General features: G+C 25.7%; 2 protein-coding genes across 2 annotated transcripts; both read left to right on the forward strand.

Moving 5' to 3' along the window:
- The first annotated feature begins 4384 nt into the window (after positions 1-4384).
- LOC124933916 (aspartic proteinase A1-like) lies at positions 4385-7141 on the forward strand. Its single transcript, XM_047474360.1, has 12 exons — positions 4385-4720; positions 4801-4861; positions 4957-5051; positions 5121-5233; positions 5314-5482; positions 5559-5598; positions 5751-5815; positions 5900-6013; positions 6089-6298; positions 6384-6503; positions 6585-6673; positions 6915-7141. Exons 1-12 carry the CDS (start codon positions 4397-4399, stop codon positions 6997-6999), a joined length of 1485 nt encoding a protein of 494 aa, XP_047330316.1. The 5' UTR covers positions 4385-4396; the 3' UTR covers positions 7000-7141.
- A 1432-nt stretch (positions 7142-8573) lies between these two features.
- On the forward strand, positions 8574-11096 carry LOC124933799 (aspartic proteinase A1-like). The gene is made up of 10 exons (XM_047474242.1): positions 8574-8615; positions 8868-9038; positions 9119-9179; positions 9279-9373; positions 9463-9575; positions 9654-9822; positions 10014-10053; positions 10174-10231; positions 10868-10901; positions 10998-11096. The coding sequence occupies exons 1-10, from the start codon at positions 8574-8576 to the stop codon at positions 11094-11096; spliced, it is 882 nt and encodes a 293-aa protein (XP_047330198.1).
- The last annotated feature ends 281 nt before the right edge of the window (positions 11097-11377 follow it).

The raw sequence follows: 11377 nt of genomic DNA on the forward strand, positions 1-11377 counted from the left end.
TGAGACTATAATGTAAGAAAACACATAAATTTGAATTTGTCTATTTCTTTTTATACTTCAACGCAATTTTTGTTTTAGTTTTAATCGAATGCAAGATTGAGACCTAAATCATATGACAAATGATTTCCAAATCCAACAAAATGTACAACTCAGGTTTCTAGCTATGCAAGATGGGAAGGTTCATCTTCTAACCTACGACAAAAAGAGGTGGATATCCTACCCTCATGAGGTCTTGGGTTTGAGCCATTACGCAGCAAATTTTGCTCGCCCGATTAAACTGGTTGACTATATTTATGGGTTATATGCTTAACTCACGAAATTAATCGCACTCTAAATGCGAATCTATCGTTCTAAAAAAATGAAAAATAAGTGTATGGTCATGACTTCGTACAACAACTATCTTTTTTGGGTTCAGTTCCCTCCTATCACTAACCAAAATGTATACATCTTCTTTAGAGTTTAATAAATTTTAATTGGTGTAATTCATTTTTGACTCGTATAACATGTTTATTATCGTTTTAAATATATTTTTGAATTCTCATCAATTTAACACGTTTCAACCGGTTATATATATTTTGAACTGTTTAATACGATTACATTTTTAATGGATATTCAACTCAAATATATTGAAATAATTATGAAATGGATTTGGTTTTGATTTCTTGTTAATCAATGTGTTGAGTAATATATTCTAAAAATCTATTAATATAATTAAATAAAATTACTTTATAAATAGTATAAAGCCAATGTATACAATTTATCTAAAATTTATATGAATTGTCTCATTTTTAACACTATCTAATTCAATCATAAATTAATTATAATAAAATAAATAAATAAAATTATCGGGTTCAACTGTACCTTGATGGCTTGACCTACCTAACAATGCTATAATAAAACAATAAGGCCTTGTTCACTTTGGGTTATTTAAAAAATTCATACAAAATCTATTTTCTAATAAATTATTTCTCACCAATCACATCACTCATATCATTAACTAAAATAAAAAAAATACCTTCTATTTTAAATTATTATTTTTTATTTTATTTATATATCAATACCTTTAAGTCTTTTTACCAAAAATAATTATTACTTTCTTAAAATTATCACCCATAATCTAATTTTTCTCTCTCTTAATTTTTAAAAAAACCCACACAACCGTACAAGGGCTAAGATATTTTGCTAGGAAAATATTAAAATTATAACTCCAACCTAAAATATGATTAAAATTAAGAATTATAAAATCATATTTGGTTTTGAATTCATTATAATTTTAATAATATTCTATCAAACCTACCAATTAAAATTATACATGTAAATCCAATTCCATTCAAAACTTTAATATATAATGATAATATATATATATATATTTTAATATATATTTTAAATATTTTAGTTATTGAATGGTGTAATATAATTAATCAATAATAAATGAAACTATGTTTATTTATAAGTCAAGTTTGATTTAACGTTTAAACTGCATTTAGTATTTGCATATTAATATGGTATAATAGTATGTAATAAGTTAAAGGTAAAAATTAAAATTAAATACATATTTGATAAAACTTTTTTTTTCTCTTTATAACTTTTTAATATTTTTTATTCATTATCTCTAATATATTCCATCTCTTTTAAATATATTTTTTAATTTATTCTATCATCTATTCATACATTTTTTATATTTTTTTATTCATTTTCACATCTATTTTATCTCTTTCTAATTTCTTATATATTTATATAAAATTATAATAATAATAAAACATAAATTTAATCATTAAAATATATTTTTCTTTTTAACTATCTTATTTAGATATATATTCATTTATATGAACTCATATTTAAAATTTAAAAGAAAAAAAAAATCACTACATTGTTTACTTGTAAAATATACTAATAAAAAATCATTTAAACATAAATATTATCAAAAATTAACTCAGCCTCTTTTATTAAACCATAGTTAATTTTTATTTTTTAATTTATATATATTAATTAAATATTAACATATTTTCTCATTATTCTTTTTTTATTAATTAATAAACTTTTTATTTACCTTTTTCTTTAAAAATTAATTATTTTAATTTTATATTTCTTCTTTTAATATTTTTCTTATATTAACATTGATTATTGATTATTTAAAAAAATTTTAGTCGGTTGAATATAACAATCACTTATCTTTTTAATAATAAAAATCTTTCAACACAAAAATAAATTAATTAATAATTAAGAATTGAATAATAATAGAAACTCATTCATCAAACATCAAAAGAATAATAATAAAATATTAGATATAACAATATTCCTTAATATTACTATAAGTCATAAATCAAAAATTAAATACAAAATTATTAATTATATTTTTATTCATATTAAATTAAATAAGATAGAAATCCTTAAAAAAAATATTACAATAAAACATAAATTACTAATTTTGTTTTTTTTAAAATAAAAATTTAAGAATTATAAAAAATAAAAACTTATAAAAAAAGATGAAATAAAAAAAAGAAATTAATATAAAAATATAAAAAAGAAATAAATTTAAATGATTTAATTAATGAAAAAGAAAGAGAGAATAAATATATTAATATTTAATTAATAAATATATAAATAAAAAAATAAAAATTAACTAAATTTAATTAAAGAAGACTAAATAAATTAATTTTTAATAGTACATAAGTTATGTTTAAATAATATATACGTCTGAGCTAGTTTGTACAAATACATAAGTATGTTTTGAGTGAATTTTTTTTTCTATTTATATATATATATATATATATATATATATAATTTTTTTTTACATTTACAAGTTAAATAAATAAAAAGAAAAAGATATATTTATTTATACAACTAATTCACTTGAATATATGTATTAATAAAAAATTATTTAAACATATATATTATCAATATCAATGATTCAATGAACATAGTTAATTTATATATTTATTAGTTAAATATTAATATATTTTCTCTCTCATTCTTTTTCATTAATAAATAAATCCTTTATTTTTATCTTTTTCATACAAATTTTATTATTTCTATGTGAGTATTTATTTTTGATTATTTTAATTTTATTTTATATATATGGACGTCATTAATTATTTTAAATTTATATTTCTTATTTCTTTTTTATATTTTTTATTATATTAACATTAATTATTAATTATTTTAAAATTATTTAATCTCAATGATGAAATATAATAATAATTTATCCTTTTAACAATAAAAATCCTTCAACACAAAAATAAATTAATTAATAATTTGATAATAATAGCAATTCATTCATCAAACACCAAATAATAATCAAAATATAAGACAAAATAATGTCCCTTACTACTACGTTATAAATAAAAATTAAATAAAAAATTATTAATTTTATTTTTATTCATAATAAACTTAATAAGAAAGAAATCCTAACAAATAAATAATATTACAGTAAAACATAAAATTTATAAATAAATTGTTAAATTTAAAAAAAAAAACAAAATTTAAAAATTATGATAAATAAAAATTGATTTAAAAAAAAAATAAAATAAAAAAGTAAAACTAATATTAAAATAACAAAAAAAATTTAAAAATAAAATAAATTATGTGATTTAATTAATGAAATGGAAAAGTGAAAAAATATATTAATATTTAATTAATAAATATATATATTAAAAAATAAAGATTAAATGAGTCTATATGTTTAAATAACTTTTTTTAGTGTATATATAATTTATTTTTAAATATTTTATTTTTTAATTTAAATAATTTATTAATATTTAAAATTAAATTAAAATAATAAAATAATATTATAAATATAAAAAATAAATAAACTATAAAATGAAGTCATTGTAAGTGACGTGATACCTCTTTGAAAAATAAACCCGGTCAAAGAAAAGAGGCGGTTATGACGTGCTGAGGTGGCCAACTTTTGTGACACGTAAGCAAACAAACAAATTAATCAGTTACAAATGCATTCCACAAGTTTCCAGCTGTCACTTTCAAAACGACGCCGTATCTATCTATATATATATCCTTAGATACTTTAACGTTCCAAAACCGTCCATTTAAAAAAAAAAGAAAATAACGGCTCGCTTTTTTCTCAATACAAGAAAATATAACCCTAAAATCCTCCACCTTCATTTGCTTTACAGATTGCTTTTCTTCATCTTCATTAACAAGATCATGCCGTAAACGTCACCTACTTTCTTGTGGAAGAACACGAAAATACACTATAAAATGCCGTCAAAATCCAACTATTTCCATATCTTCGTTTTAATTCTCATTCTCATTCTCGTTCTAGTTCGTTTTGCTACGTCTCTCCTCGGTGAGTAATCAATCGTATGTTAATTAATTAGTCGATTTCTGCATTTTCTTAATCTTAAGTTATTCAAATCGCTTTTGCAGGTGATCAAGCATGGGAACAAAGTTTAGAGCAGCAGTTATTTTCCTTTTTCTTTCATCCGTCCTTCTTCAGCTGGTGTTTTCTGAATCCAACGATGGATTCCTTAGAATTGGACTCAAAAAGTTTAAGTTAGATGAAAACAACAGGATAGCTGCTCGACTTACTACGCAAGTACTGAATCATCGAAATGTTGGCAGTGTTGTAGGGCTAAAGAATTACATGGACGCGCAATACTTTGGTGAGATTTCAATCGGTACGCCACCGCAGAAATTCACTGTCATTTTTGATACAGGAAGCTCTAATCTGTGGATACCTTCCTCAAAGTGCTACTTATCTGTAAGTTTTGTGATCATATTTGTTATAATTTGTACACTAGATTACAAATTATGTTTAATTTGCCTCTCTTTCTGCTGCAGCTTGCGTGTTATTTTCATTCTAAATACTCTGCACGTCAATCAAGAACATATAAAGTGAACGGTTCGTGTCTGTTGCAACTTTTATTGAAATAACTTTATGTAAGCAATTGAGCAGGATATTGATTTGAAACATAATAATGTTGTTGTTTTGCACAGGAACCTCTGCTGAGATACACTATGGTTCAGGTTCAATAGCTGGCCACTTTAGCCAAGACAATGTTTTAGTTGGTGGTTTAAAAATCAAGAATCAGGTTATTATATATATACAACATATTCTTTCATAGATTTTCCAAATCATAATTTCTTTAATACAACTATAGGACTTCATTGAAGCAACAAGCGAGCCCGGTTTTGTGTTTGTGTTTGCCAAGTTTGATGGCATTCTTGGCCTTGGATTTCGTGAGATATCAGTTGGAGGTGCTGTTCCAGTATGGTATGTACTAATTAATGTCAAAATTAAAATTTGTTGTGATATTCTTCTTACGATTAAAGAGTAACCACTCATATTTTCAGGTACAACATGATGAACCAGGGTCTTATTCGAAATCCAGTGTTCTCATTTTGGCTGAATAGAAATACAAAAGAACAGGAAGGAGGTGAACTTGTGTTTGGTGGGATTGATCCAAAGCATCACAAGGGGAAACATACATATGTCCATGTAACCCACAAGGGTTATTGGCAGGTTGGGAAACTTATATACATATTTTTAATTTTTATGGTTGTTTTTTTATAATCTTATAATGTGCTTGCTCTTGTAGTTTGATATGGGTGATGTATTCGTCAAGGGTGAATCAATAGGTAAACTCTTTCAACTGTCATTCGTAAAAAAAAAAAATGCCATTTCTTAAAATAAGAGATAACCTCTTAATGGGAGGTCATGTTGGTGGGACAAATAAAAATAAAAATAAAAGAGAACATGTCATTTACTGATTATGGAGTACATTTTTCAGGTGTATGCAAATCTGGTTGTTCTGCAATTGCAGATTCTGGAACTTCTTTGTTGTCAGGTCCATCGGTATGCTATGCGAAACTAAAAAATGGTTTTATTTTGTTGTTCATACAATGACCGATAAATAATGAATTATTTTCATAAGTGCAGGCTGCGATTACCATGATAAACAATGAAATTGGAGCCACAGGAGTAGTTAGCAAGGAATGCAAGTCCATGGTTGGAGAGTATGGACAAACCATTCTGAACATGCTCTTACTACAGGTTGTTGTTTAATATTTTTTGACATCTGATTTTCCTTAAAACTCACAATTCTAATGTTGTCTGAATTTTTAATAGGCACAACCCGAGAAAATCTGTTCACGAATTAGATTATGCTCATCTGGTGGAACTAAGGGTATTGAGAGTGTTTTGGAGGAGGAAAGTAGTAATGGAAGACCATCAGATGTTTTCGCCATGTGCAAGACTTGCGAAATGGCAGTTACATGGATGGAGAATCAACTTAGATTGAATCAAACAGAAAATGCTATTTTAAACTATGTTGATAAGGTAAAAAATATTTATTATTCTCATTTAGAATAGTAAAAAGCTAACATATGAATCAAATGATTGATAAAATGAACGTTTATATTAGCTATGTGATTCCTTGCCAAGTCCAAATCAACAATCAGCTGTGGATTGTTCGCGTATTTCTTCAATGCCTGTAGTTTCATTTTCAATTGGTCGTAGAGTTTTTAACCTCAAGCCTAAAGAGGTAAATGATTGTCTATCTTATATGTTAAATATTTGTGATCTTATGATTTGTTTGATAAAATATTTATTTTGTCTTAAACAGTATATATTGAAGATTGGAGAAGGTGATGCGGCTCAGTGCATAAGTGGCTTTATTTCTGTGGATGTTCCTCCTCCTCGCGGACCTCTCTGGTTTGACATAATCTCTTTCTTTTCACATAAATGAAAAAAGTTTCGATTAAAGGAGACAAATCTTATGTTCTATTTCCAATAAAAATATTTTAAAGTGAGGATCTCCACTCAATATGAGATTCATTCTACTTCCTAAATTCATCAATAAATTTTTGATTTTTTTTTTTTCATTTTCCCCAATATAGTATAGACAATTAAGTATTAATTCACTAATCTTGATTATGATTATTGTGATTTATAGGATTTTGGGGGACATATTCATGGGTCGTTACCACACCGTATTTGATTATGGAAGATCGAGAGTTGGATTTGCAGATGCAGCATAATAATAATAATATTAATGGACACATATTTGTTAACTTCATTTATGTTCACACAAATATTTGAGTCAAATTTGTTTCCATTTACAATATTTATAGTGAGTCTATTGATTAATTATCAATTAAAATATGTTTATGAATAAAAATGAATTAAATTGCTCTTATGAGATGTTTTTATAGTCGGTGGTGTTTGGTTTTATCTGAATTATTAATTAATATATTTTATTTTTTATTTAATTCATTAAGATATTTTAAATAAGAATAGTCTTATTTATTATGTGTTCGTTATAAGAACTATAGAGCTCTTGAAGTTGTGAATTAGTATATATATATATATTTTATTAAAATAATACATATGTACATTTAAATTACATTAACCTGGGTTCAAACCTTTGAAGACGGGTCATATTTTTTTATTTTATTTTTCCAAGAAAATACATTATATTAATATTAAAAATAAAACAAATAAAACAAAATAAATTTAAATGTAAAAAATTATGAGTATTATTTCTCAAAAGATTCACCTGCATTTAAAATTAAATTTTATTAACGTTTAAACGAATTCTCAGCTATTTTTAATAAATGTTGATATTTAAAAAAAAATTAAAATAAGATAAATTACAAAATATATCAAACTTATTAAAATAAAATGTCAAATTGTTAAATTGGGCTACTTATTGACACCAAATGAGATTTATAACCTCTTTTTTCGAACTTTATAATTTGGAGTTTTTTTTTAAATTATATAAGATAAGAATTTGTCTTAATACTTTTAAACTAACCTATTATTTACTGACAATTTATAAATAATTAAATAAAAAATCATCGTCACTAATTTAAATATCGATTTTTAGCCAAAGAATAATTTTGACTTAAATCTTTAATTCGATGAAATTCGATGAAATTCGATAGTTAAATTAGTGAATTTATTTATAGTTGTCAAGTAGATAATAAATTAACGACGTTTGAAACTGTTAAAACAAAATCTGGTTTTGTATAACTTAACAATAATAAGTCCCAAATTGTGAAGTTTAAAAAGAAGATATCCGAAATTTTTATTGACTCCAATAAAGAGCTCTATTTTAACAATTCAGTACAAAAAAATAAATGATATTGTACAAACAATAAAACAAAATAAATTACATAATATTTTTTTTTATAAGATATTAATTATTGTTAAATTAATTGAGAATTCATATAAAAAATTAATTTATAAATAATACAAAATAAAACCTACAAAATCAATATATATATATATATATATATATATATATATATATATATATATATATATATATATATATATATATATATATATATATATATATATATATATATATATATTAAATTGTAACAAACGTTTACAAAATTAAAATTGTCAATAGACAAGATCCAATAATAATACAATTTGTTGAGGGTCACTCAAAAACGAATTTATTTGAGTTTCCAATCGATGAGTATTGAAGTAGAGCAAACTGAATGAACCAATGAAATAATATCGGAAGAATTTCTACCAAATATTCTAAGTGGTAGTTAAATTATCCTTAGTCGATGGTCGGTAAACAACGCCGATAAAGGTCATGCCAAATGATAATTGGGCATCTACAACTATGTCCGAAAGAGTAAAAACCCGTACAAATTAAGGGGAGATACTTGTAAGATGACCTCTATATTAAATATAAAATCAAATAACTCATTATTGAAAATATGAAAAATAACTCTAGATTCGATACTTTTGTCTCATTTGCTATAAAAAGGACACAGACTCGAGAAAATATCACCAACACAATCGGAGGAAATTAACAACAAACGACTTACCGAAGATTGAAAGTATTATTTAGATAACAAAAACCCGAGATAAAAAATCCGATCAGATTACCACGCAAATACTGGATTCTCAAAGCATTCTAAAGCTAACGAATTTCATGGACAAGCAGTACTATGGTGAGATTTCAACCGGTACACCACCACAGAAATCCACTGTGGTTTTTGATACAGGAAGCTCTAATCTGTGGATACCTTCCTCAAGAAGGTGCTACTTATCTGTAAGTTTGATCATATATCATTCATACAAATTTTATAAGGGGATAAAATTATGTTGAATTTGCCTCTGTTTCTGCTGCAGTGTCCGTCTCATTTTCATTCCAAATACTATGCCCGTCGATCAACAACATATAAAATGAATGGTTGGGTGTGGGTTGCAACTTTTATAGAAATAATTTCATGTAAGCAAATAAGCATGAAGGTGATATTGAATTGAAACATATTGTTGTTGTTTTGCACAGAAACATCTGCTGAGATACACTATGGTTCAGGTTCAATATCTGGCCACATTAGCCAAGACAATGTTTTAGTTGGTGGTTTAACAATTAAGAATCAGGTTATTATATCTATACAACATATCCTTTCATAGACCAAATCATCATTTCTTTCATACTAATACTATACTTAAGTTTACAACAACTACAGGACTTCATTGAAACAACAATACTGTCCGGTTTTGTGTTTGTGTTTGCCAAGTTTGATGGCGTTCTTGGCCTTGGATTTCAGGAGATATCAGCTGAAGATGTTGTTCCAGTATGGTATGCACTATCTTATGTCAAATTAAAATTTGTTGTCATATTCCTCTTAAGATAAAGAGTAACCACTAATATTTGCAGGTACAACATGATGAACCAGAGTCTGATTCAAAATCAAGTGTTCTCATTTTGGCTTAATAGAAATACAAAAGAAGAGGAAGGAGGTGAACTTGTGTTTGGTGGGCTTGATTCAAGACATTACAAGGGGAAACATACTTATGTCCCTGTGACCCACAAGGGCTATTGGCAGGTTGGGAAATTTATATGCATATCTTTATTTTTAACGGTGGTTCTTTTTTTTTAGAACGCTGGGTTCCGCTTCTCTTATGTAGTGCGACTAATCCCCGCGGGTTAAATACATAGCCCGCAAACATACTTAACCTATAAAGGAGTGCGAATGATTGTTCCTTTTATAACCTTATAATGTGCTTGTTTTTGTAGTTTGATATGGATGATGTGTTCGTCAAGGGTGAACCAATAAGTAAGCTCTTTCATCGGTAAATTCTTAAACTAAGAGATATTGTTTAATGGGAAGTCATGTTGGTGGAATGAAAAAAAAGAGAGAACATGTCATTTATTGATTATAGAGTACATTTTTCAGGTTTTTCTGGTTGTTCTGCAATTGTGGATTCTAGAACTTCTTTGTTGTCAGGTCCACTGTATGTGAAACTGGAAAATGATTTTAGTTTTTTTTGTTGATCATACAATATAAATAATGAATGATTTTCATAAGTGTAGGCTGTGATTAACATGATAAATCATGAAATTGGAGTCACCGAAGCAGTTAGCCATAAATGCAACTTAATCGTTGGAGAGTGGACAAACTATTCTGAACAATCTCCTAGTAAAGGTTTTTTATTTTTATTTTTGTTGTTGAAATCTAATTTTTCTTAAAATACACAAATTCTTTTAATAGGCACCACCATTTGGGAAAATTTGTTCCCTAATTGAATTATGCCCAACTTATGGAACTAAGCGTATCGAGAAAAGTAATAATAGAAGAACATCAGATGTTTTCTCTATCGATATGTGCAATATTTGTGAAATGATAATTGTGTGGATGGAGAGTCAACTTAAGAGGAATCAAACAAGAAATGCTATTTTAAACTATGTTGATGAGGTAACTATTTATTATTCTCACTTAAAATAATTAAAATTAACATATGAAACAAATAAATGATAAAAAATAATGTTACATCAGCTTTGTCATTCGTTGCCAAGACCAAATCAGCAATCAATTGTGAATTGTTTGCGAATTTCCTTTATGCCTAAAGTTTGTTTTTATTTGGTTATAGAGTTTTTACCCTCTTGCCTAAGGAGCCTAAGGAGGTAAATAAATGTCTATCTTACCTTACCATAGTTGATACATATTTTATGTTCTTATTGATCTGGTTGATAAAATATTTAATTTGTCCTGAAAATCAGTATATATTGAAGACTGGAGAAGGTGACGTGGCTCATTGCATAAGTGACTTTATTTCCATGGATGTTCCTCCTCTTCGCGGACCTCTCGGTTTGACATAATTTCTTTGTCTTCTATCTACTTGTAGAAAGGAAAAAAAATTGAAAAAGTTATTGATGAATTTAAGAAGGTAGAACAAATGTTATAGTGAATTTATGGATGGATTTAAGAAGGTAGAACAAATGTTATAAGTGTGATTATCCACACTTTAAAGGATTCTTAATCATGAGATCTTTAATCTTTTATTCAAACACTCTTTATACTATTTTTATTTTAATTATATTAGTGAGTTAAGATTAATTCTTATTTTAAAAGTTACAAAATTGAACCAAAATTTGTTAAT

This window comes from Impatiens glandulifera, chromosome 4 (assembly GCF_907164915.1).
Source record: "Impatiens glandulifera chromosome 4, dImpGla2.1, whole genome shotgun sequence".
Taxonomy (NCBI): domain Eukaryota; kingdom Viridiplantae; phylum Streptophyta; class Magnoliopsida; order Ericales; family Balsaminaceae; genus Impatiens; species Impatiens glandulifera.